The sequence below is a fragment of the Lepisosteus oculatus genome, chromosome 23 (genome assembly GCF_040954835.1).
Source record: "Lepisosteus oculatus isolate fLepOcu1 chromosome 23, fLepOcu1.hap2, whole genome shotgun sequence".
Lineage (NCBI taxonomy): Eukaryota > Metazoa > Chordata > Actinopteri > Semionotiformes > Lepisosteidae > Lepisosteus > Lepisosteus oculatus.
Genome location: NC_090718.1, coordinates 297,286 through 322,059, shown reverse-complemented (window position 1 = coordinate 322,059; position 24,774 = coordinate 297,286). Strand labels below are relative to the sequence as shown.

The window sequence follows — 24,774 nt, the reverse complement described above, 5'->3', positions numbered from 1 at the left end:
TCCCACCCAGAAAAAGAAGGCGCTATATTGAAACATCCAACAGACTGCCCCCTTTGTCTTCATCACGATCAGGAGCTCAAGTATCGAGCGTGTTGGTACCTGTAACCCTGGTTGTAGATAGTCACGTGATTACCCGAAAAAGCAAGGCGCTATATCTCGGAAACGAAAGCAGCACAAACGCTACTTTCAGCGTCACAGACCAATGAGGGGGGTTTCACCGTCCGTGCTGTTCGTACGGGGGCAGCTTCACGGAGCCGAGTGTGTCCCACTGTCCCGAGTGGGAGCGCGGATCGCTCTCTCTCCCGTCTCTCCCACAGGCGGAGCGGCGGCCAGCGGGCGGGGCCGCGGGAGAGGGGGGTCGGGTCGCTCCTGTGTGCGCCGGCCCGGCAGCCGGAGCCCCGTTATCTCATTGATATTCCGCCCGGGTGGGGGAGAGGGGGAGCGGCGAGGGACATTGTCTGGGAGAGAGAGGGAGGAGGGGACGGCTGAGCTCCGAGGCGCTGGGACTCCGAGAGGAAGCCGTATCGCCGCCTGGAGAAAGGAGACGGGAGACTGGAGACCGGGCTCGGCGCTGTGTGGTTTCGGATGATGGGCAGGGAAACGGTAAGAAATCCGGGGGCAGCGGCGAGCAGGCGGGGAGACCAGACCGCCGGAGGCGCAACAGGTGGCGACGCGGCTCCGGAGGGTCCCGGGGTCGCGGGGGGAGACGGCGTGGCTGCAGTCCGGGAAAATATCGTCGTTTCTTGTTGTTGTCGCGGTCAACCGCGCCGGCCCCGGAGTTGCGAGAGATTCAGGGGGAAAAACCTGGAAATGGTGCTTTTTCAGCCGGCGGGACGGCCTGCGCGCTGGCGGAGAGACCCCTGAGGGGATCCGGGTTCGCGGCCGCCAGTCTCACCCGCTCCCCCCGACCGGGCAGACCGAGACAGACCGAGAGGCCGGTAAGATGATACACGACCCGGACTGGGGCTCCGGGACTCTGTAACGGACCTTTGTGAGCACCTCGCTTTCTTCTTTTAATCTTTTTTTTTAATTTAAACACCCCAAATACAAAAAAATGAGACAGAATATTAAAATAGATACAGAAATAGACACTTCACAACCAGAGGAATTGACAATAAAAGCTGAAAATGATACTTTTTACATATCGCCATTGTAGGTCTTGACTTTTGATTCTCTATATTTCTAATAGGATTTAAATAAAAAGGGAATTCTACCTTAAAAGTGCGAATAGAGGGAGCAGTATTAGATCATTTACTTTAGTGGATGAAGTATTTCACCAAAATAATGAACAGATTAATAATACAAAACACATCCTTTATCCAAATCAGAACTTTCTCTCCGCAGACCAACACAGCAGCACGAAACGGGAGGACCTCGCCGTGTCCTGTGCCCCTGACGCGCTACACGCACGCTGCTGGAGGAGATCACAGCAGAGACACGGGTTCGGGTACGTTCGCGCACACGCCGTGTTGGATCAGACCCAGTCGCATCCTGCGTTGGCAAACAAAACCGTTTTCTCTTCCCCGACTGTTGACACTGCAGTGTGTGGAGGGACAGTCCTGCGCCCTGTTCTCCTCAGACCTTCCCTGCTCTCGGAGGAGACGGTTGAGTCCGATGCTGAACGGGCCAGCTCCCTGCTCCCCCGACTGACCCTCCTGCTCCAGCCCTGCAGGGGGCGCCCTGTTTGACAGGGGTCCAGCGGTCAGGAGGAGGTGAGGGGCCACAGGGGGCCGGCCCGAACCGGAGTCCAGTCAGACCGGCGGGCGTCTCACTGCTCTCCGTGCTCTCCCTGCAGGTTTGGGGTGACAGGAACTCAGGGTCCCTGCGGAAGTCAGGCAGCCATGTCTCGCTCGGACGAGGTGAACAAGATGACGGAAAATGTTTACAAGGTGAGAGGAGCCCACGAGGACTCAAGAACACGAGAGGAACAGGACTCTGCTTCTGCTGTGATCATTCACTCCTTTCCCTGCTCTCTCCTCACTTTTCCATGAATATCGTCCTTACTGTCCTGTGACTGGGCCGTGTCAGTGTCCACAGGGACTAGAAGAGTCCAGAGCCCTGTGACTGGGCTGTGTCAGTGTGTCCACAGGGACTAGAAGAGTCTAGATCCCTGTGACTGGGCCGTGTCAGTGTCCAAAGGGACTAGAAGAGTCTAGAGCCCTGTGACTGGGCTGTGTCAGTGTGTCCACAGGGACTAGAAGAGTCCAGAGCCCTGTGACTGGGATGTGTCAGTGTGTCCACAGGGACTAGAAGAGTCTAGATCCCTGTGACTGGGCCGTGTCAGTGTCCACAGGGACTAGAAGAGTCTAGAGCCCTGTGACTGGGCTGTGTCAGTGTGTCCTCAGGGACTAGAAGAGTCTAGAGCCCTGTGACTGGGCTGTGTCAGTGTCCACAGGGACTAGAAGAGTCTAGAGCCCCGTGACTGGGCCGTGTCAGTGTCCACAGGGACTAGAAGAGTCTAGAGCCCTGTGACTGGGCTGTATCAGTGTGTCCACAGGGATTGGAAGAGTCTAGAGCCCTGTGACTGGGCTGTGTCAGTGTCCACAGGGACTAGAAGAGTCTAGAGCCCTGTGTCTGGGCTGTGTCAGTGTGTCCTCAGGTACTAGAAGAGTCTAGAGCCCTGTGACTGGGCTGTGTCAGTGTGTCCACAGGGACTAGAAGAGTCTAGAGCCCTGTGACTGGGCTGTGTCAGTGTCCACAGGGACTAGAAGAGTCTAGAGCCCTGTGTCTGGGCTGTGTCAGTGTCCACAGGGACTAGAAGAGTCCAGAGCCCTGTGACTGGGCTGTGTCAGTGTGTCCACAGGGACTGGAAGAGTCTAGAGCCCTGTGACTGGGCTGTATCAGTGTGTCCACAGGGATTGGAAGAGTCTAGAGCCCTGTGACTGGGCTGTGTCAGTGTCCACAGGGACTAGAAGAGTCTAGAGCCCTGTGTCTGGGCTGTGTCAGTGTGTCCTCAGGTACTAGAAGAGTCTAGAGCCCTGTGACTGGGCTGTGTCAGTGTGTCCACAGGGACTAGAAGAGTCTAGAGCCCTGTGACTGGGCTGTGTCAGTGTCCACAGGGACTAGAAGAGTCTAGAGCCCTGTGACTGGGCCGTGTCAGTGTGTCCACAGGGACTAGAAGAGTCTAGAGCCCTGTGACTGGGCCGTGTCAGTGTCTCTTGTCCAGAAACACACCTGGTCCTCCTTGTGTCTGTTTTCCCGTCCAGGTGATCCTGGAGCAGTTCAATCCCAGCCTGAAGAACTTCGTCTCCATGGGGAAGCAGTATGAGAAGGCGCTGACAGGTACCTCACAGCGCCGCGCCCGCCGTGCCCGGAGCCCACTCGCCACTCTAACCTCGCCCCTCTCTCCTGCAGGGGTCACCGCTGCCGCCAAGGGCTACTTCGACACACTGGTCAAGCTGGGGGAGCTGGCCAGCGACAGCCAGGGGTCGAAAGAGCTGGGTAAGAGGGGCAGGGCAGCACAATAATATTTCCTTACACTTATATAGCGCCTTTCTGGACCCTCCACTCTAGGAGCTTTACAGGTAATGGGCATCCCCTCCACCCCACCTGGATGATGCTCCAGTACTCTCCCCACACCAGCTCTCAGTGGGGAGGAGAGCAGAGTGATGAGGCCAGTTCAGAGAGGGGGGTTATTAGGAGGACATGATTGGTACAGACCAGGGGGAAATTTGACCAGGACACTGGGGTAACACCCCTACTCCTCTCGAGGAACGCCCTGGGATTGTTAATGACCACAGAGAGTCAGGACCTTGATTTGACGTCTCATCCGAAGGATGGCGCCTTTTACAGTCTAGTGTCCCCGTCACTGTACTTGGGCATTAGGAGCCACACAGCCTGCAGGGTGAGCGCCCCCTGCTGGCCCCACTAATACCTCTCTAAGTAGCAGCCTCAACTCTCCCAGGAGTCTCCCCTCCAGGTACTGACCAGGCTCTCCCTGCTGGGCTCCAGAGGGCCGTGAGCTGGGTGAGAGTGCCCCCTGATGGGCTCCAGTGGGCTGGCAGTGACCTGCAGGGTGATGTGGCTGCTGGCCAGCTAAGCTCTCCAGATCCTGCCTGCATCCCCCTGGTCCCTCTGACGCCCCTGAGCCTCTCCTTGTGACTCCGAGGACGCTGGGACACGCAGAGAGAGGGGCCATTGTTCCAAGATTAACAGCCTGAACCACATGACCTCATTGTGCTGCCAGCAGTGGGGGAGGAGAGAGGCTGGCCACTGCCTGGAGAGAATCACTAACCCAGAGTCTCGCACTGATTACAGTCCCAGTGAAGAACTAATCCAGCTCCCAGTCCAGCCTGGAGAGTCTCAGACTGCTCTGTCAGTGTCAGTGGAGTCTGATTATAATCCCAGTGAATCACTTATCCAGCTCCCAGTCCAGTCAGTCCAGTCCAGCCTGGAGAGTCTCAGACTGCTCTGTCAGTGTCAGTGGGGTCTGACTATAATCCCAGTGAAGAACTAATCAAACATATAGTTAACAAAATAAAGTTAAATAAAGTATAACAAATGTATCTCTTGAAACATTGAATTTTGGCATTTTAAGTGAATTTTTAGTTTTTGAATTCCAACAGTCACAGCATTCTGCTCACCTTCTAGGTGATACACTATTTCAAATGGCAGAAGTCCACCGGCAGATTCAAGTCCAACTGGAAGAAGTGGTTAGTTTATAAAAGTTTATCTTTTGTTAAGAATTTATGAGATTAATAAACTGGACCTACAGCTATATTTCCTTTTTTGCTCTCCACAGCTAAAGCTGTTCCACTCTGAGCTCCTCTCTCAACTGGAGCAAAAGCTGGAGTTGGATGTCAAATACCTGACTGTGAGTTTTCCTGGGGACAGATACCAGTGTCCTTCATGTACTGTAGTGCAGTACAGTGACTGTGAGTCTCCCTGGGGACAGATACCAGTGTCCATCATGTACTATAGTCCAGTACAGTGACTGTAAGTTTCCCTGGGTACAGATACCAGTGTCCTTCATGTACTATAGTCCAGTACAGTGACTGTGAGTCTCCCTGGGGACAGATACCAGTGTCTTCATGTACTATAGTCTGGTACAGTGACTGTGAGTCTCACTGGGTACAGATACCAGTGTCTTCATGTACTATAGTCCAGTACAGTGACTCTGAGTCTCCCTGGGTACAGATACCAGTGTCCTTGTTGTACTTTAGTCCAGTACACTGACTGTGAGTCTCCCTGGGTACAGATACCAGTGTCCTTGATGTACTTTAGTCCAGTACACTGACTGTGAGTTTCCCTGGGTACAGATACCAGTGTCTTCATGTACTATAGTCCAGTACAGTGACTGTGAGTCTCCCTGGGTACAGATACCAGTGTCTTCATGTACTATAGTCTGGTACAGTGACTGTGAGTTTCCCTGGGTACAGATACCAGTGTGTTCATGTACTATAGTCTGGTACAGTGACTGTGAGTTTCCCTGGGTACGGATACCAGTGTCCTTCATGTACTATAGTCCAGTACAGTGACTGTGAGTCTCAGTGGGGACAGATACCAGTGTCCTTGATGTACTATAGTCCAGTACAGTGACTGTGAGTCTCCCTGGGTACAGATACCAGTGTCTTCATGTACTATAGTCTGGTACAGTGACTGTGAGTTTCCCTGGGTACAGATACCAGTGTCTTCATGTACTATAGTCCAGTACAGTGACTGTGAGTCTCAGTGGGGACAGATACCAGTGTCCTTGATGTACTATAGTCCAGTATAGTGACTATGAGTCTCCCTGAAAAAACTCTTCTTCCCTGTCTGACTTTGTCAGGCCACGCTGAAGAAGTACCAGTCTGAGCGGAGGTCTAAGGTCGACTCAATTGAGCGCTGTCAGTCGGAGCTGAAGAAACTGCGCAGAAAGAGCCAGGCCAGCCGTCACCCTAATAAATACGGGGACAGAGAGATGCAGGTACCTCCCTCTCTACCCTTTCAGTTTTTGTTTTATTAAAGAATGTGACTCTAGATTGTGTTCTAATCAGTGTGTCTCTAGTCCTGTAGTATAGTGTGATTACAGCACAGTGCAGTATCACACATCAGAAATCACAGTGCTGTCTCTCAATGCTCTAGTCCTGCAGTACAGTGTGATTACAGCACAGTGCAGTGTAGTGCAGTGTCACACATCAGAAATCACAGTGCTGTCTCTCAATGCTCTAGTCCTGTAGTACAGTGTGATTACAGCACAGTGCAGTATCACACATCAGAAATCACAGTGCTGTCTCTCAGTGCTCTAGTCCTGTAGTACAGTGTGATTACAGCACAGTGCAGTGTAGTGCAGTGTCACACATCAGAAATCACAGTACTGTCTCTCAGTGCTCTAGTCCTGTAGTACAGTGTGATTACAGCATAGTGCAGTGTGGTACAGTATCACACATCAGAAATCACAGTGCTGTCTCTCAGTGCTCTAGTCCTGTAGTACAGTGTGATAACAGCACAGTGCAGTATCACACGTCAGAAATCACAGTGCTGTCTCTCAATGCTCTAGTCCTGTAGTACAGTGTGATTACAGCACAGTGCAGTATCACACATCAGAAATCACAGTGCTGTCTCTCAATGCTCTGGTCCTGTAGTACAGTGTGATTACAGCACAGTGTCACAGACTAACCAGATTTGAAATTGCTGACTCGGCTGTAACTCAGACAAACACAAAAGGTCCCATTGAACCCAGTCAACTGTTTGTTCTTTCAAGGAGGAAATCAGATCAGATTAGGGTAAAGGGACAAATCCGTCTCAGCTGACAGAGCGAAGGGGATGTTTTTCTGTCTCGCCTGCTGCTGTTTGGGGGACAGGACGTGACCCCCCTTTACTTCCTGGATTGGCTCGTGTTGATCGGCAAGATCACCTGACCTGACTCAATCCTTCTTAAGTTTTGTTAAAGAGATACTTATAAGCAGAACATTACAATAAAATCACATTATCTGAGAACTTCCCTGTCTGTTCCTCAGGCTGGGACAGGGGATCACACACTGTATTATTAATATTGAGAGACAGGCTCACTGTCTGTTCCTCAGGCTGGGACAGGAGATCACACACTGTATTATTATTATTGAGAGACAGGCTCACTGTCTGTTCCTCAGGCTGGGACAGGAGATCACACACTGTATTATTATTATTGAGAGACAGGCTCACTGTCTGTTCCTCAGGCTGGGACAGGAGATGACACACTGTATTATTATTATTGAGAGACAGGCTCACTGTCTGTTCCTCAGGCTGGGACAGGAGATCACACACTGTATTATTATTATTGAGAGACGGGCTCACTGTCTATTCCTCAGGCTGGGACAGGAGATCACACACTGTATTATCATTATTGAGAGACAGACTCACTGTTCCTCAGGCTGGGACAGGAGATCACACACTGTATTATTATTGAGAGACAGGCTCACTGTTTAATCCCAGAGTATCTGTCACAGTGCAGTAGGAAGTGCACCTCTGTCTCTATTTCTCCCTGCTGGCAGTGGGAGCACAGCCTGTCCTCTCTGGACAGTCAGGTCTGCCTGTGTCCAGTTTCTCTGGCCAGGCTGTGGTCACTCAGCCTGTCCTCTCTGGACTGTCCAGTTCGTAGAGCTGATGAGCCGCCGGCAGGGGGAGCTGGACACGCTGGTTGCCGTGGGTTACCGCTCGGCGCTGACGGAAGAACGGCGCCGTTACTGCTTCCTGGTGGACCGGCAGTGTGCTGTGACCAAGCTGCTGATTGGCTACCACTGCAGGGTGAGAGCAGGAGCCCGGGCGCGGGGTGGGGGTTCAGGGGACAGGGGCGCCAGCACCTCACACCTGGCTCTGTTCCCAGGTGAGGGAGCTGTTGTCTCAGAAACTGTCGTCGTGGCAGCAGTCCTGTGCCCAGCCCACCCGTCTGCCAGAGAGGGCACTCAACCTGGTTCGACAGACAGCACCCTCCCCCGGGGCTGCTGGGATAGCAGAGGTCCTCCGTGCCGCCAAGCTGGGTGCCAGCGCATCCCTGGAGCAGGTGAGTGAATCTGTGTGTGTTTGGACTATAGAGCAGGTGAGTGAATCCATGTGTGTTTGGACTGCAGAGCAGGTGAGTTAATCCATGTGTGTTTAGAATCTAGAGCAGGTGAGTGAATCTCCAAAGTGACATAATAATTAAATATTTAATCAATGTATTCAGAGAGGAAGTGTGCAGTAAAAATTGGAAACTAAAGGATCAAATTCTTCACCAAAGGCCGTGGGGTGAGACAGGGCTGCAGCCTGAGCCCAACACTGTTCAATATCTATATCAATGAATTAGCAGGAATGTTGGAACAGTCTGCAGCTCCTGGTCTCACACTACACGACACAGAAATCAAGTTCCTGTTCTACGCAGATGACCTGGTCCTGCTGTCGCCCACAGAACAGGGGCTGCAGCAGAACCGGGCACTGCTGGAGCAGGACTGTCAGACCTGGGCACTGACAGTCGATCTGGACAAGACCAGAGTTATGGTTTTCCAGAAGAAAGCCAGACCTCAGGGAAACAGGTACAAATTCACACTGACCAACAACACATTGGAGCACACATCCAGCTACACATATCTCGGTCTCACTGTCAGCTCATCTGGGAGTTTTGACCTGGCAGTGAAGACACTGAGGGAGAAGGCACTCAGGGCTTTCTACACAATAAGAAGGAGGCTCTTCAACATCAACCCACCAACAGGAATCTGGCTCCAAATATTTGAAAGTGTAATCCAACCCATTGCCCTATACGGCAGTGAAGTGTGGGGTCCCCTCACAGACCAGGAGTACACCCAATGGGACAAGCACCCCACAGAAACTCTGCACATGGAGATCTGTAGAAACATCCTCCGTGTGCAGAGAAAAACACCTGACAACGGATGCAGGGCCGAATTAGGCCATTACCCACTGTTGATAAATATACAGAAAAGAATATTAAAGTATTGGCTATACCTAAAAAACAGCGACCAAAATTCCTACCACCACAAAGCCCTGCTGAGCCAAGAGCTGAGCCCAAAACAGAGCCCCCTGAGCCAGCTGGTCCTGAGGCTCACCGACCTGAGCCACACCAACACTAACCAGCCTCAGGACAGCACTGCTAGAGCACCACAACCCAGATTCAACCACATCACAGCACAGATCAAACAGCAATATCTCACACACTGGGACACACACACACAAACACAACATAAACTGGAATGCTACAGAACCTTAAACAGACAATACACACTAGCTGAATATTTGACCAAAATAAAAAATAACAAACAGAAACAGACCCTGACGAAGTACAGGCTCAGTGACCACAACCTGGCCATAGAAACTGGGCGACACAGGCAGACCTGGCTGCCCAGAGAGGACAGGCTGTGCTCCCACTGCCAGCGGGGAGAAATAGAGACAGAGGTGCACTTCCTACTGCACTGTGACAGATACTCTGGGATTAGAGAAACATTCTTCCCGAAATTCAGAAATCTAATCCCAGAGTTCCCACACCTGCCAAAACCACAACAGGTCCCAATCCTACTGGGAGAGGGAGGAGGGAACTCAGTTGATCTGGCAGCCCAGTATGTGATCTCCTGTCACAGCCTGAGGAACAGTGAGTCCGTCTCCCAATAATGCTCCAGCCGCCTACAGTATATGTCGATATTATATAATATGTCTTTGTTGTAAATGTCTGTAACATGTCTGTAGATTTTATTTTACTTCTATTTTTTGTTTTGTTCTATGTTAATTTTATTATTTTTATTTGCTTTGGCAACACTGATTGTACTTATCGGTCATGCTAATAAAGCACCTTGAATTGAATTGAATTGAAATTGAATGGGTGTGTGTTTGGACCCTAGAGCAGGTGAGTGAATGGGTGTGTGTTTGGACCCTAGAGCAGGTGAGTGAATGGGCATGTGTTTGGACCCTAGAGCAGGTGAGTAAATGGGTGTGTGTTTGGACCCTAGAGCAGGTGAGTGAATCCGTGTGTGTGTTCGGACTCAGAAGAAGTTAAACCCACAGTTTTGTGTGATTCTCGGCTGCGCAGTGCTGATCGATTAACCTTGCATTTTCTGTCTCTCTCAGAGGCTCTCTGTCCAGGAGGTCCCGCCTCTCCTCAATGGAGACGCTCAGTTTCGGTCCCGCGCCCCGCCGAGCGCTCAGAAAGAGTCTTCCAAGCATTCACCAGCCCAGACCGCCCGCCCTCACACCCAACAAGCCCATCACGGGCCCCAGCTCGGCAACCACAGCTTGACCACTTCACAGCAGCCTCCTCTCCCTTCATCCGCCCACAGTGTGTCACTCTCCCACAATCCCCCCGTTTCCTCTTCCTCATCTGTCAGCCAGAGTCCTCCACCAGCCCACAGTTCCCTGCAGGGCCCACCTGTGCCCCAGAGTGCCCCACAGAGTCCTCCGCAGTCCCACAGTGCCCCGATGTCTCGTGCACTCACCCCACTGCCTCCCCCAGAAGGCACCGGTAGTCCTCCTCCTTCCCACAGTCCCCTGCCACCCTCCCGCCCATCGGAGCTGTACTCCACCGCCACCCTGCCGTTGCCACGGAGACCAGTCAGCGAGGCGCGCCTGGGATTCCTGGGTGAGTCCGGGGCCGGGGGCCGGGGGGCTGCTGGGATCGGGCGGGGAAATGTGACCGGCGCTCTGCTCTGTCTCTGTGTCCCAGGGAGCACTCTGCCCCGCATCCTGCCCCTGTCCGCACCCGCGCGCGTGGAGGCGCTGTTCCCCCACTCGCCTCAGGGGGGCGCCGGCGAGGCCGCCGCCGGGGGGGCCTGTCTGCTGCACTTCCTGGCCGGAGACACGCTGACCCTACTCATCTCTGAGCCCCGCGAGGGCTGGCACTACGGGCAGAACGAGAGGACTGGCCGGTAGCCCTGTCTGTCCCCCTGTCTGTCCGTCTGTCCGCCTGTCTCTCCTTCTGTCCCCCTCTCTGTGCCTCTCTCCCTCTATACTTACTTACTGTCTCTGTGTCTATGAGTCTCTGTCTAACTTGGTTTGTCTCTTCTCTCTCTTCTTCAGGAAAGGCTGGTTTCCTTTCTCGTACACTCAGCCCTGCGAGAATTCACCTGATCAGCCCGACACCAGGTCTGCACTGTGTGTCTATCCTGCACACTGTGTGTGTCTGTCCTGTCCCGCACACTGTGTGTCTGTCCCGCACTGTGTGTCTGTTCTGCACACTGTGTGTGTCTGTCCTGTCCCGCACACTGTGTGTGTCTGTCCCGCACTGTGTGTCTGTTCTGCACACTGTGTGTGTCTGTCCTGTCCCGCACACTGTGTGTGTCTGTCCCGCACTGTGTGTCTGTTCTGCACACTGTGTGTGTCTGTCCTGTCCTGTGTGGATCTGTACTCTGGGTGTAGTGTGTGTGTGTATCTGTACTACTCTGGGTGTTGTCTAGTGTGTGTGCTGTAGTGTGTGTGTGCTGTGTTGTGTGTTTGTCACACACTCCCTCTCATTATTCCCTCAGCTCTCCTCCTCTCTCCAAGCTCAGCAGCACCAGTACCGGCAGCCTGCACACGCTGGGCTTGGGTCCGAGCCGCTGGGCCGCTGAGCTGGGCGATGAGCGCTGCCCTGTGAGCTCCTTCCACCCCCGACCCCGGCCCTGCAGCATGGTGAACCCCGACACCTGCACGGTCAGACACCCCTCTCTCTCTCAGTGCAGTGTTCATGTACTGGAGTGTCCAGTCAGTGTGTCTGTATGAACCCCTCTCTCTCTCAGTGCAGTGTTCATGTACTGGAGTGTCCAGTCAGTGTGTCTGTATTAACCCCTCTCTCTCTCTCACAGTGCAGTGTTCATGTACAGGAGTGTCCAGTAAGTGTGTCTGTATGAACCCCTCTCTCTCTCTCAGTGCAGTGTTCATGTACTGGAGTGTCCAGTCAGGGTGTCTGTATGAACCCCTCTCTCTCTCTCACAGTGCAGTGTTCATGTACAGGAGTGTCCAGTCAGTGTGTCTGTATGAACCCCTCTCTCTCTCTCAGTGCAGTGTTCATGTACTGGAGTGTCCAGTCAGGGTGTCTGTATGAACCCCTCTCTCTCTCTCACAGTGCAGTGTTCATGTACAGGAGTGTCCAGTCAGTGTGTCTGTATGAACCCCTCTCTCTATCTCAGTGCAGTGTTCATGTACTGGAGTGTCCAGTCAGGGTGTCTGTATGAACCCCTCTCTCTCTCTCCAGCTGATAGCTGAGATGACATCACCTCCGTCTTCTCCCACAAGGTATGAGATTTATTTAAAAACAGTTAAAGTGTCTCTGGGATTTGTGACTCAGACAGTCCTGCTCCCAGTTATATGTGCCTCCTGGCAGTGTGTGTGATCGAGAGTGATCGGCACTGGTGGTCAGTGTCAGTGTCCGGCTGTGCGGTGTGTGTGATCGAGAGTGACCGGCGCTGGTGGTCAGTGTCAGTGTCAGGCTGTGCGGTGAGTGTGATCGAGAGTGACCGGCACTGGTGGTCAGTGTCCGGCTGTGCAGTATTGGTCTGTTGTTGTGGCTGTGATTACCTGAGCTGAGCCCCTGACTCCAGCTCCTTGCTGGTGGTGGGGCTGATCTCCCAGGCAGGCAAGGTCAAAGTTCAAGCTGTCTTCAGTGCCTGACGCCTTCCTGCTCCCTCTCTCCCAGGACCAACCCCTTCGCTCACGTCCGGCTCCGGAAAACAGTGACCAACGACCGCTCAGCCCCGCTGATCCAGTAGGAATCTGGACCGGGACTGGACCGGGACCGGCCCTGCTCGGCCAGAGGTCACTGTCTGATGAGACCGAGCAATCTCCCCAGAACTGTGGAGAAACTTTGCACTGGTCTGAGGAACAGAGTGAGTCTGTTCTTTAAAACAGCCAGATCACCCTGTACTACACTGCACTACACTACACTACACTGCACTACACTACAGCAGTGTTACACTGCACTACACTACACTGCACTGCACTACACTACAGCAGTGTTACACTGCACTACACTACACTACAGCAGTGTTACACTACACTACAGCAGTGTTATACTGCACTACACTACAGTGCACTACACTACAGCAGTGTTACACTGCACTACACTACACTGCACTACACTACAGCAGTGTTACACTGCACTACACTACAGTGCACTACACTACAGCAGTGTTACACTGCACTACACTACACTGCACTACACTACACTACACTACAGCAGTGTTACACTGCACTACACTACACTGCACTACACTACAGCAGTGTTACACTGCACTACACTACACTACAGCAGTGTTACACTGCGGTGCACTGCACTACACTACACTACACTGCACTGCACTACACTACACTACGCTGCACTACACTACACTACAGCAGTGTTACACTGCGGTGCACTGCACTACACTACACTGCACTACACTACACTACACTACACTACAGCAGTGTTACACTGCGGTGCACTGCACTACACTGCACTGCACTACACTACACTACACTGCACTACACTACACTGCATTACACTACAGCAGTTACACTGCACTACACTACACTACAGCAGTGTTACACTGCACTACACTACACTACAGCTGTTACACTACACTACACTGCACTAAAGCAGGGTTACACTACACTACACTGCACTACACTACAGCAGTGTTACACTACACTACACTACACTGCACTACACTACAGCAGTGTTACACTGCACTGCACTACACTACAGCAGTGTTACACTACACTGCACTACACTACACTACAGCAGTGTTACACTACACTACACTGCACTACACTACAGCAGTGTTATACTGCACTACACTACACTACAGCAGTGTTACACTGCACTGCACTACACTACACTACAGCTGTTACACTACACTACACTGCACTAAAGAAGGGTTACACTACACTACACTGCACTACACTACACTGCACTACACTACAGCAGTGTTACACTACACTACACTACACTGCACTACACTACAGCAGTGTTAAACTGTACTACACTACAGCAGTGTTACACCGCACTACACTACACTACAGCAGTTACACTACACTACACTGCACTACACTACACTACACTACACTACAGCAGTGTTGCACTACAGTCCAGTGTAGTAAGTTCAGCAGTGTTACAGTAGAGTATCACACTTCAGACATGATGCAGGTCCGGCCAAACCACATGTCCCAGACACCCTCCTCCGCTGCTCTTTGTGTAAAGAAGCACCTCCTGCGTCCCTCAGACTCTGGAGAACTGAGCCCGTTTCCACTCGCTGTTCCCCTGAGAGCTGTTTCGGCGGTCGTTCTCATCAGGCAGCTGAGCCTGGCGTCATCAGAGCCGGTGTGGTACCGTCGCCGGGAAGCAGGGGGCGCTGCTGAGCCACCGCTGGACTCCAGGGGGACTGGCTACACCTGGCATTGGGTGCTGCAGTTGGAGAGAACTGGTGTTTTATCGGAGGGCAACACAACTAATCCGGGGGGGACAGACTGTGGAGCCTTCCTTTAAACATAAATACTGGTGTCTTAGTACTAAGAGTAGCAAAGGACAAAACTACATTTCCCATTCTCCCCTTCTGTTGCGATCAACAGGAAAGACTCATGGGATGTGTAGTGTGTGCTCTGTAAATGAAAATGGACTTATTCCCTGTGTAACAGAGCACAGCTTCACAAAGGCCACTGTGAGATACTAAATCCTAACTTGACACAGAAGTGCCACCATGTGACGATAGGTTTTCACTGCGTATTTACAGTGACAACGGTTAGAGGAAATAGGTGTGTGTTGGTAGACTAGATTCAAACACTAGATCACTGACAGAACTACAGGAATAGACTGGAAGGAAAATCTGAGATTCTAATGGTAATTTAATTTTCTTTTTTTTATTAGTACTGTTTAGTTATTTGGAAACAAGGAGGAGACTGGAGGGGTCTTGTCATGTGAGGGAGGGGAACTACAACTCCCACAGTGCTGTTAGCCTAAGCCCTCGCTGCTGTACTTGGGTTCCTGCTGCAGGTGCTCATGGAAGTTGTAGTTTTCTTTCCCCCGGCTGGCGGAACAGCTGAAAGGCTGTTTTTTGAGGAGAACTCTCAGACGAACGGAAACTACAAATACCACAATGCAGTGGATCACCTCAGCAGACACGCAGGAGACTTCCATTCAGCTGGTGCTAATGGGAGCTGTAGTTCCGTTAACATGCAGAAATTAAGCAGAACCATATCTGGTTCGTCTAACCCAGGGGGCTCTAGCAGCAGCGACGGGGTAAACTTGGCAGGGTTGCAGCACGGTCTCATGGGAGTTGTAGTTTCTTCACCGACGTTCAGGAGAAAAAGTTACAGGGGAGTGAAAGGAGCAGGGTGGACTATATCTCCCACAAACCCACAGGGCACAGCAAGGGCTTATGGGAGCTGTAGGCTCTCTCTGCTCCATGTGTCTTTGGACTGGGAAAGGAGGTGGAAGCTGTGTGAGGATGTGAAGGAGTGAAGGAGTCAGGGGGTCGACAGGGAAGGGAAGGGGACAGTGGGGCGACCAGAGGGCGACAGGAAGTGGCGAGGCATTCGGGTACGTGCGGGGGGCCATGGCTGACACCCCCTCTGTCTGTGGGGCTCAGGACACTGCAGCGCAGACTCGTGATGACCGGGGGGGCGCCCAGCGTCTGAACACGAACGGGGATTTACTGGTGGTATTACAGCGGCTCCAGCTCCACAGCCGGCAGTCCGCTCCTGGCTTTCCAGAGACGCGCGGGCTCGGTTTCGATCAAGTCCAGAAACGGAACCCGGGATCGAAAATGTCCGCAGGCATCTGGTAAAACCTGGAGTGGATCGGTCTGCTGTCACTGCCGAGATGAGTGTAATTGTTCTGCATGTTGGTCTTTACTCTACCAGAGTGTAGCCAGATTAACAGAGAAGAGTAACTGTAACGACATTAAATAATCACAGTAGCACAACTGCGCTTTTTTATAGCTGTTTAATTTTGTACTTTCTTTAAGCACTGTTTTCTTAACCCCTGGTAACTCTAATATAGAGTCACAGACAGCAGTATCACTGTAACACCACTCACACTCCCTCATCATATAGACTCTATAGAGTCACTGACAGCAGTATCACTGTAACAACACTCACACTCCCTCATCCTATAGACTCTATAGAGTCACAGACAGCAGTATCACTGTAACAACACTCACCCTCCCTCATCCTATAGACTCTATAGTCACAGACAGCAGTATCACTGTAACAACACTCACACTCCCTCATCCTATAGACTCTATAGAGTCACAGACAGCAGTATCACTGTAACAACACTCACACTGCCTCATCCTATAGACTCTATAGAGCCCATACAGCAGTATCACTGTAACACTCACACTCCCTCATCCTATAGACTCTATAGAGTCACAGGCAGCAGTATCACTGTAACAACACCCACACTCCCTCATCCTATAGACTCTATAGAGTCACAGACAGCAGTATCACTGTAACAACACCCACACTCCCTCATCCTATAGACTCTATAGAGTCACTGACAGCAGTATCACTGTAACAACACCCACACTCCCTCATCCTATAGACTCTATAGTCACAGACAGCAGTATCACTGTAACAACACTCACACTCCCTCATCCTATAGACTCTATAGAGTCACAGGCAGCAGTATAACTGTAACAACACTCACACACCCTCATCCTATAGACTCTATAGAGTCACTTACAGCAGTATCACTGTAGCAACACCCACACTCCCTCATCCTATAGACTCTATAGTCACAGACAGCAGTATCACTGTAACAACACTCACACTCCCTCATCCTATAGACTCTAGAGTCACAGACAGCAGTATCACTGTAACAACACTCACACTCCCTCATCCTATAGACTCTATAGAGTCACAGACAGCAGTATCACTGTAACAACACTCACACTCCCTCATCCTATAGACTCTATAGAGTCACAGGCAGCAGTATCACTGTAACAACACTCACACTCCCTCATCCTATAGACTCTATAGTCACAGACAGCAGTATCACTGTAACAACACTCACACTCCCTCATCCTATAGACTCTAGAGTCACAGACAGCAGTATCACTGTAACAACACTCACACTCCCTCATCCTATAGACTCTATAGAGTCACAGACAGCAGAATCACTGTAACAACACTCACACTCCCTCATCCTATAGACTCTAGAGTCACAGACAGCAGTATCACTGTAACAACACTCACACTCCCTCATCCTATAGACTCTATAGAGTCACAGGCAGCAGTGTTACTGGTCTGGGTGCACTGGGACAGTGTTGGGGGACCCTCTGCTGTCGGGGTGAGGGTCTGGGGGGCTGATCTGACATGATGCCGCCCTGCTCTGTGTGTGAGTCCCGGTGTTGTGCTGCTGTGCACCCTCTCTTTCTGAAATAAAGACTGCTAGCTCCTGCCTGCCTGAGTCGTGTGTTGCTTTCGGGGTGAGGAAAGATGTGGGGCGCCCCTGGAGTGGGGGTGCAACATCTGGCGCCACTCTATCAGGGGCTAACGAGGAGCCGGACGCGAGCTTCAGTCAGACAGAAGTGTTTAATGAGCGACAGGATGTACAGCCCGCAGACGACAGGGTTCACAACTTCTTCATCCAGTCCAGCGTCGGGCCCTGGGGGTCACAGGGGTGGCTGGGCACCTCGGGCATGTTCCCGTCATCCCTCAGGGGCACTGAAAGGAGAGACCGAGGTCAGAGCGCACTCTGTCACAGATGGAAGGACCTGTCCCTACCCCAGTCAGAGTGGACCAGCCCAGCCTCCACCCCCCCAATCAGAGTGGACCAGCCCAGCCTCCTCCCCGACCCAATCAGAGTGGACCAGCCCAGCCTCCACCCTCCCCCCCCAATCGAGTGGACCAGCCCAGCCTCCACCCTCCCCCCCCAATCGAGTGGACCAGCCCAGCCTCCACCCTCCCCCCCCAATCGGAGTGGACCAGCCCAGCCTCCACCCTCCCCCCCCCAATCAGAGTGGACCAGCCCAGCCTCCACCCTCCCCCCCCCAATCAGAGTGGACCAGCCCAGCCTCCACCCTCCCCCCCCAATCGGAGTGGACCAGCCCAGCCTCCACCCTCCCCCCCCAATCGGAGTGGACCAGCCCAGCCTCCACCCTCCCCCCCCCACCTCAGAGTGGACCAGCCCATTGGTGGGGCAGGAAGGAGACTCACCAGGATAGTTGTAGGGTACGGCCATGTTCATGGGCCCCGCGTACTTGGTGTAGGGGCTGATCAGGGGGAAGAGGACAGCTGCAGAGACAGAGGTACAGGCCTGGTCAGACTCTCGGAGCGGATCACACCGCCGCGGACCCGACTGACATCGCGGCTCTGTAAAACCCGGAGCGGATCACACCGCTGCGGACCCGACTGACATCGCGGCTCTGTAAGACCCGGAGCGGATCACACCGCCGCGGACCCGACTGACATCGCGGCTCTGTAAGACCCGGAGCGGATCACACCGCCGCGGACCGGACTGACATCGCGGCTCTGTAAGACCCGGAGCGGATCACACCGCCGCGGACCCGACTGACATCGCGGCTCTGTAAGACCCGGAGCGGATCACACCGCCGCGGACCGGACTGACATCGCGGCTCTGTAAGACCCGGAGCGGATCACACCGCCGCGGACCGGATTGACATCGCGGCTCTGTAAGACCCGGAGCGGATCACACCGCCGCGGACCCGGACTGAAATCGCGGCTCTGCAAGACCCGGAGTGGATCACACTGCCGCGGACCCGGACTGACATCGCGGGGCTGTAAGACCCGGAGTGGATCACACTGCCGCGGACCCGGACTGACATCGCGGGGCTGTAAGACCCGGAGTGGATCACACTGCCGCGGACCCGGACTGACATCGCGGGGCTGTAAGACCCGGAGTGGATCACACTGCCGCGGACCCGGACTGACATCGCGGGGCTGTAAGACCCGGAGCGGATCAGACGGACACAGAGACAAACACAGGCGGTCAGACAGACACGCTGATGGACAGACGGACGGGCACTGGGAGAAAGACACGCTGATGGACAGACGGAAGGGCACTGGGAGAAAGACACGCTGATGGACAGACGGAAGGGCACTGACCCAGCGCCCCGATCCCGCACGCCACGGTCACCACAGGCTCTCTGCTCCAGGCGCCCTTCAGGAAAGCTGCCACACCTGTAAGGAGAGGAACAGGGTCACCGGGACACTACCGCAGCCCCGCCGGCAGACATGCACACAGCCCAGCGGCCCAGCCCGGGCCGACCCGACCCGCTGTACTCACGTCCAGCCATGATCTCCACCGGGAAGCAGCAGGGCCGAGAGGGCTTCTGGGAAGGGGGGCCGAGCCCGACAGATATTTAACGACAACCGGAGCTGCTTCGGCGCCATTTTGGTTCAACATTTCAGCCCTTTTGCGGGGCTTTTGCGACCTCCTTCTCGGAGCCAAAATGGCGCTAGCTTCGTCGCGCCACACTCGTTACCGTAATCACCCACGAAAGGAAGAGTTGCGCACTCGAGATCGGTAAACACTGTAATGTTCTTTGTTTCCTGTTGCTACAAAAGCATATGTTTTTTTTATTTCTCTTAGTCCGAATCCTATCTCAGCCGTAAAATGATGGCATTTTAACTCTTAAAACACATTTTCAAGTTTCGATTAAAAAATAATTTTGCACGTAAGAGGGTTGCGCTACGTATTTTACGGTAAGAAAAGCGGTTGATGACGCAAAATTCGTGCGCCTCTTCCAAGCCTGAAGACGAGCGTCTGCAGTCTGTTAACTTGGCGTTGTTTGGCCTGATTTAATTTAAATAAATGTAAGTCCCTGACAAAGCGGCCATCCGCAGACGGCGCGCTGAAGGAGAAGACACCGGGGATACCTGTGGCCTGGACTGTAGATCGTAGCATCCGGTAAGACGCAAATAGAGACTGAGGCGGAGCTGTACAGTTAGAGGAAACTGAGAACAGCGAAGTGTGTGATTACAGCAGGCAGGGGTTACCGCAGTAATAATCATAATCGCTGACACTCCATCCCGCTTTACAGGTAATGGGGATCCCCTCCACCACCCATGTGCAGCCCGACCTCAGTAGGGGAGCAGGGACTCCTCTCCTGTGGGCAGTGTCAGGGCAGTAGTGTAGTGAAGTGTGTGTTGGAGCAGTGGAGGTGTCGCACAGCTCTGTGCACCAGGGACTCCTCTCCTGTGGGCAGTGTCAGTGCAGTAATAATAATTATTGCTTACACTTATATAGCGCTTTTCTGGACACTCCACTCAAAGCGCTTTACAGGTAATGGGGATCCCCTCCACCACCACCAATGTGCAGCCCCACCTGGATGATGCGACGGCAGCCATAGTGCGCCAGAACGCTCACCACACATCAGCTATCAGTGGGGAGGAGAGCAGAGTAATGTAGCCAATTCATAGAGGAGGATTATTAGGAGGCCATGATTGGTAAGGGCCAATGGGAAATTTGGCCAGGACGCCGGGGTAACACCCCTACTCTTTTCGAGAAGCGCCTAGGGATTTTTAATGACCACAGAGAGTCAGGACCTCGGTTTTACGTCTCATCCGAAGGACGGCACCTGTTTACAGTACAGTGTCCCCGTCACTATACTGGGGCATTAGGACCCACATGGACCGCAGGGTGAGCGCCCCCTGCTGGCCCCACTAACACCTCTTCCAGCAGCAACCTTAGTTTTTCCCAGGAGCTCTCCCATCCAGGTACTGACCAGGCTCACACCAGTTTAGCTTCAGTGGGTTCCAGTTGTGAGTTGCAGGGTGATATTGCTGCTGGTGTAGTGTAGTGTGTGTTGGAGCAGTGGAGGTGTCGCACAGCTCTGTGCAGCAGGGACTCCTCTCCTGTGGGCAGTGTCAGTGCAGTGGTCCAGAGTGCGCGAGTAGCTGCTGCCCCAGGGGATTATGGGGGACTGGACCACACAGGACCCTGTGCTGGTCGAGAGGGAGCAGCACCCCCTGCTGGTCTGTGAGAAGGCCGCGTGACCCCTGCCCATCGCTGTCCCTTAGGCAGGATGATGGAGGACTTCTCCGGCCTGGCTCTGCCCCCCCTCTTCGGGGGCAACATCCTGGAGGCGGAGCTGGAGACGGAGGGGGTGGAGTTCGTGGATGGGGGCGGGGTCTCGGAGGAGCCAGGGGCAGAGCTGCGTGAGGAGGCGGAGCAGAGGGAGAGGGACAGGAGGAAGTACCAGGCGCTGAGCCGGCGCTGTAAGGAGCTGGAGCAGGTGGGGCGCCGGGCCCGGCCGATCCGATCCCTGCCGCGGGGGGAGGGACAGGAGCTCACGGGCTCTTTCCATGTCTACCGCTCGCTCTCTCTCTCCCTCAGGTGAATGAGAGAATCTTGTCCCGCCTCCACCAAGTGTGCCGGCTGACGCGGCGCCTGAAGAAGGAGCGCAGGTGGGCAGGAGGAGGGGCCTGAAATGGCAGGGCTTGCAGGACTACACTTCCCACAGTGCCTTGCGGCGGCTCCATCAAAGGCTCATGGGGGTTGTAGTCCCCTTGTCTGTGGAGCACTACAGCTCCCGCTGGCGGAGTGCCTCTGGACTGTGACTGGAGATCTTACCCTCAGGCAGCTACAGGGCCCACAGCCCGCTCCTGCGTCATGGGTGCGAGTCTCTGAGCCCTGGCCATGGCGCCTGGCGGGCTGGGTTCAGCAGAACTGCTAGGTGTTCTGCGCTTGGTCTGAAATAGGCAGTAAGAATTTTAGAAACTACATTTCCCACAGTCCCCTGCAGTGGGCAGGCAGGGCCTCGTGGGAGCTTTAGTTCTGTGGCTGAGACAGCAGGTGCCCTGACCCTTGTCTGTCTGCTGCAGGTTCCTGATGAAGACGCTGACTTCCTACGGGGACGACTTCCGCAGCGCTCAGCTGACCCTGCTGCTGGAGGTGAGGGGGCGGAGCCAGTGTGATGAGGGGCGGGGTGTGGGTGAGTCACTTCCGTTGCCGTGACTCCTTGCTGTTTGTTCCAGGAGGAAGGCGGGGCCCCGGCGGACTCTGCCCACGGTGGGGAGGAGGAGGGACTGCACGAGCCCTCTGGCTCCTCCCCCTCGTCCGTCCTTCAGCCAGCAGCCGGGCCCAGGAAGAAGAGGCACCGCGGCGCGCGGGAGAGAGACCGGGAGCTGCAGGTGAGTCCCTGACCGTCCCTCCTCTGTCTCCACCAGCGGCACGTCCTGTCCCTGTCCCTCCCTCTCCCTCTCCCCGCCAGCGTCCTGTCCCTGACCGTCTCTCCCTCTCTCCGCCAGCGTCCTGTCCCTGACCGTCTCTCTCTCTCAAGTTCAAGTTTATTGTCATTATACTCATAAACATGGTATATGGTATAACGAAATGCTACTTAGCTAGCTCTCGGACATAAGTAGTACAAAGAAAAAAACAACAACAACAACAATACAATTGTGTAACAAAAGAAAGACAGAGACAACAGGCAGTGTGCAAGAAAACAACAACAGACGATGTGCAAAAACAGCAACAGGCAATGTGCAAAAAAAACCCCCAAAAAAACAACAACAACAGGCAATGTGCAAAACAACAAAAGGTAACAGGTTATGTGCAAAAAAATGTATCAACAGAATGAAATAAAGGGATAGAAATTATGGGGAGTGAGCCTTTGACAGTGAGCCTTTGTGGTAGAGGGAGATTTTCAATGTGTGTTTGGGTTTTTGGTAAGAAAGAAAGAAGGAGGTTCAGATCATAGGTGAGAGGTGAGGTGAGAGTGAGAGAGGCTGGGAGTTTAACAGTTTGATAGTGCGGGGGTAAAAACTGTCTCTGAGTCTGGTAGTCCGGGCCCGAATGCTCCGGTACCGTTTTCCAGATGGTAGCAGATCATAAAGTCTGTAGCTGGGGTGTGTGGGGTCTTTGATGATGCTTAGAGCTTTCCTCAAGCACCGTCTGTCATAAATGTCCTGGATAGATGGGAGGGTAACCCCAGTGATGGACTGGGCAGTTTTCACCACCCGCTGTAGGGCTTTGCGGTCAGCAGCACTGCAGTTGCCACACCACACTGTGATGCAGCCTGTCAGTGTGCTTTCTGTAGTGCATCTGTAAAAGTTAGTGAGGATCTGGGGACATATCTTAGCCTTCTTCAACCGTCTTAGGAAGTACAGGCGCTGTTGAGCTTTCTTGATCAGACAGGTGGTGTTGAGAGACCATGTGAGGTCCTTGGTGATGTGGACGCCAAGGAATTTAAAGTTACTGACCCTTTCCACTTCAGTCCCGTTGATGTGGATAGGGGCATGTCCGGTTTGCAGTTTCCTGAAATCAACGATCAGCTCCTTGGTTTTGCTGACGTTGAGGGTGAGGTTGTTGTCATCACACCACGTTGTAAGGAGATTGACCTCCTCCCTGTAGGACCTCTCATCATTGTCTGTGATCAGACCTACAACTGTGGTGTCATCGGCAAACTTGATGATGGAGTTGGTGTTGTGTTTGGCCTTCCAGTCGTGGGTATAGAGGGAGTAGAGCAATGGACTAAGCCACACCCCTGGGGGACCCCAGTGTTCAGAGTTAGTGTGCCGGAGGTGTGGTTTCCAAGCCTGACAGCCTGAGGTCTGCCTGTCAGAAAGTCCCGAGTCCAGTTGCATAGGGTGGTGTTGAAACCCAGTGCACTGAGTTTCTTGACTAGTTTCTCTGGGATGATAGTGTTAAAAGCTGAGCTGAAGTCAATGAATAGTAGTCTTGCGTATGTGTTCTTTTTGTCCAGATGGGATAGGGCCGTGTGTGTGGCAATGGAGATTGCCTCATCTGTGGATCTGTTGGACCGGTAGGCAAACTGGTACGGGTCCACTGTGTTTGAGATGGTGTCCTTAATGTGCTTCATGACCAGCCTCTCGAAGCACTTCATGATGACAGGTGTTAGTGCCACTGGTCGGTAGTCATTAAGACATGTCACTGTGGTTTTCTGTGGTATTGGGATGATGGTGGTTGTCTTGAAGCAGGTGGGGACTACGGCTTGGGCCAGAGACATGTTGAAAATGTCTGGGAATACACCCGCCAGTTGATTGGCGCAGGCTCTGAGGACGCGACTGGGTATGCCGTCGGGTCCTGCAGCCTTGCGTGTGCTCACTTTTAGCAGAGATCTCCTCACCTCGTCTGCAGACAGTGAGAGCAGCTGGTCAGCTGCGGAGGGGGCAGTCCTGATGACTGGTTCTGTCTTGTTGGCTTCAAACCGAGCATAGAAGGTGTTGAGCTCATTAGGCAGGGAGGCATCATGGGCAGCCTCCCTCTCCCCGCCAGCGTCCTGTCCCTGACCCTCTCTCTCTCTCCCTCTCCCCGCCAGCGTCCTGTCCCTGACCCTCTCTCTCTCTCCCTCTCCCCGCCAGCGTCCTGTCCCTGACCGTCCCTCCCTCTCCCTCTCTCCACCAGCGTCCTGTCCCTGACCGTCTCTCCCTCTCCCTCTCCAGGCGGAGCCGCAGTTCAGCGGGTACCCCAGCCCCCCCGACTTCAGCTGACCCGCGGGTGCTGAGCCCCTCCGCAGCCCGGATCCACGGCTGGCCTGTGGGAGAGGAGCCCACTGCGTCCACAGTCCAGACATCACTGGGAGCAGGACTCTCTCGTCACTGGCAGCTCACTGCACAACAGTGCCCTCCTGTGGCTGGGCAGGGGTCTCCTGGGAGAGCTGAGCTGGGGGTCCGCAGTGCCGTCGGAGAGCTGAGCTGGGGGTCCGCAGTGCCGTCAGTGAGCTGAGCTGGGGGTCCACAGTGCTGTGATTGACTGTTTCTGATTGTAAAAATAGGGATTTTTAATATAATTATTGAAAATAATAGGAAAAAAAGGTTGTTGATCCATTATTTCTTTTAACAAACACAAAGATGAACCTCAGAGCAGCCTCTGTAAATGTGTCAACAATAAAGGAGAAAGGGCTGTTGGCAATGGAGCTGTGTGCTGTTCGTGGGAAATCTGGACTCGCCAGGGTTTGAGAC

At 53.5% G+C, this 24,774-nt stretch overlaps 3 protein-coding genes across 7 annotated transcripts; 2 read left to right on the top strand and 1 right to left on the bottom strand.

The window, feature by feature from the left end:
• Positions 1–219: 219 nt before the first annotated feature.
• On the top strand, positions 220–17,287 carry LOC102686308 (BAR/IMD domain-containing adapter protein 2). Of its 5 annotated transcripts, none has more exons than XM_069182895.1 (17): positions 220–603; positions 826–938; positions 1,345–1,447; positions 1,543–1,712; positions 1,796–1,889; positions 3,207–3,441; positions 4,591–4,652; positions 4,742–4,813; positions 5,768–5,905; positions 7,552–7,704; positions 7,784–7,960; positions 10,009–10,516; positions 10,601–10,802; positions 10,954–11,019; positions 11,400–11,565; positions 12,107–12,147; positions 12,548–17,287. In XM_069182895.1, exons 5-17 carry the CDS (start codon positions 1,842–1,844, stop codon positions 12,618–12,620), a joined length of 1,941 nt encoding a protein of 646 aa, XP_069038996.1. In that variant the 5' UTR covers positions 220–603; positions 826–938; positions 1,345–1,447; positions 1,543–1,712; positions 1,796–1,841; the 3' UTR covers positions 12,621–17,287. The 5 variants fall into 5 exon arrangements, with proteins under 5 accessions (XP_069038996.1, XP_069038994.1, XP_069038995.1 ...); XM_069182897.1 differs by lacking the exon at positions 1,543–1,712 and having other exon boundaries at positions 223–603; positions 3,207–3,282; positions 3,355–3,441; XM_069182893.1 differs by lacking the exon at positions 1,543–1,712 and having other exon boundaries at positions 221–603.
• Positions 17,288–17,402: 115 nt separating this feature from the next.
• ndufa3 (NADH:ubiquinone oxidoreductase subunit A3) lies at positions 17,403–19,241 on the bottom strand. The gene is made up of 4 exons (XM_069182899.1): positions 19,136–19,241; positions 18,955–19,029; positions 18,046–18,123; positions 17,403–17,553 (listed from the first exon to the last, which is right to left on the bottom strand). The coding sequence occupies exons 1-4, from the start codon at positions 19,143–19,145 to the stop codon at positions 17,462–17,464; spliced, it is 255 nt and encodes an 84-aa protein (XP_069039000.1). The 5' UTR covers positions 19,146–19,241; the 3' UTR covers positions 17,403–17,461.
• A 328-nt stretch (positions 19,242–19,569) lies between these two features.
• On the top strand, positions 19,570–24,728 carry tfpt (TCF3 (E2A) fusion partner). Its single transcript, XM_069182898.1, has 6 exons — positions 19,570–19,759; positions 20,872–21,086; positions 21,188–21,258; positions 21,676–21,745; positions 21,829–21,984; positions 24,256–24,728. Exons 2-6 carry the CDS (start codon positions 20,877–20,879, stop codon positions 24,301–24,303), a joined length of 555 nt encoding a protein of 184 aa, XP_069038999.1. The 5' UTR covers positions 19,570–19,759; positions 20,872–20,876; the 3' UTR covers positions 24,304–24,728.
• The last annotated feature ends 46 nt before the right edge of the window (positions 24,729–24,774 follow it).

Bases quoted from the DNA above. Each gene is read 5' to 3' on its own strand.
- tfpt (XM_069182898.1), top strand. From the start codon at position 20,877: ATGATGGAGGACTTCTCCGGCCTGGCTCTGCCCCCCCTCTTCGGGGGC. The intron at 21,087-21,187 runs GTGGGGCGCCGG...TCTCTCCCTCAG, and splicing joins GCTGTAAGGAGCTGGAGCAG to GTGAATGAGAGAATCTTGTC. The intron at 21,985-24,255 runs GTGAGTCCCTGA...CTCCCTCTCCAG, and splicing joins AGAGAGACCGGGAGCTGCAG to GCGGAGCCGCAGTTCAGCGG.
- ndufa3 (XM_069182899.1), bottom strand. The intron at 18,124-18,954 runs GTCAGTGCCCTT...CTGTCTCTGCAG, and splicing joins GTGCGGGATCGGGGCGCTGG to CTGTCCTCTTCCCCCTGATC. The intron at 17,554-18,045 runs GTGAGTCTCCTT...CTCTCCTTTCAG, and splicing joins CGTACCCTACAACTATCCTG to TGCCCCTGAGGGATGACGGG.
- LOC102686308 (XM_069182895.1), top strand. From the start codon at position 1,842: ATGTCTCGCTCGGACGAGGTGAACAAGATGACGGAAAATGTTTACAAG. The intron at 7,961-10,008 runs GTGAGTGAATCT...TGTCTCTCTCAG, and splicing joins CCAGCGCATCCCTGGAGCAG to AGGCTCTCTGTCCAGGAGGT. The intron at 11,020-11,399 runs GTCTGCACTGTG...TTATTCCCTCAG, and splicing joins CCTGATCAGCCCGACACCAG to CTCTCCTCCTCTCTCCAAGC.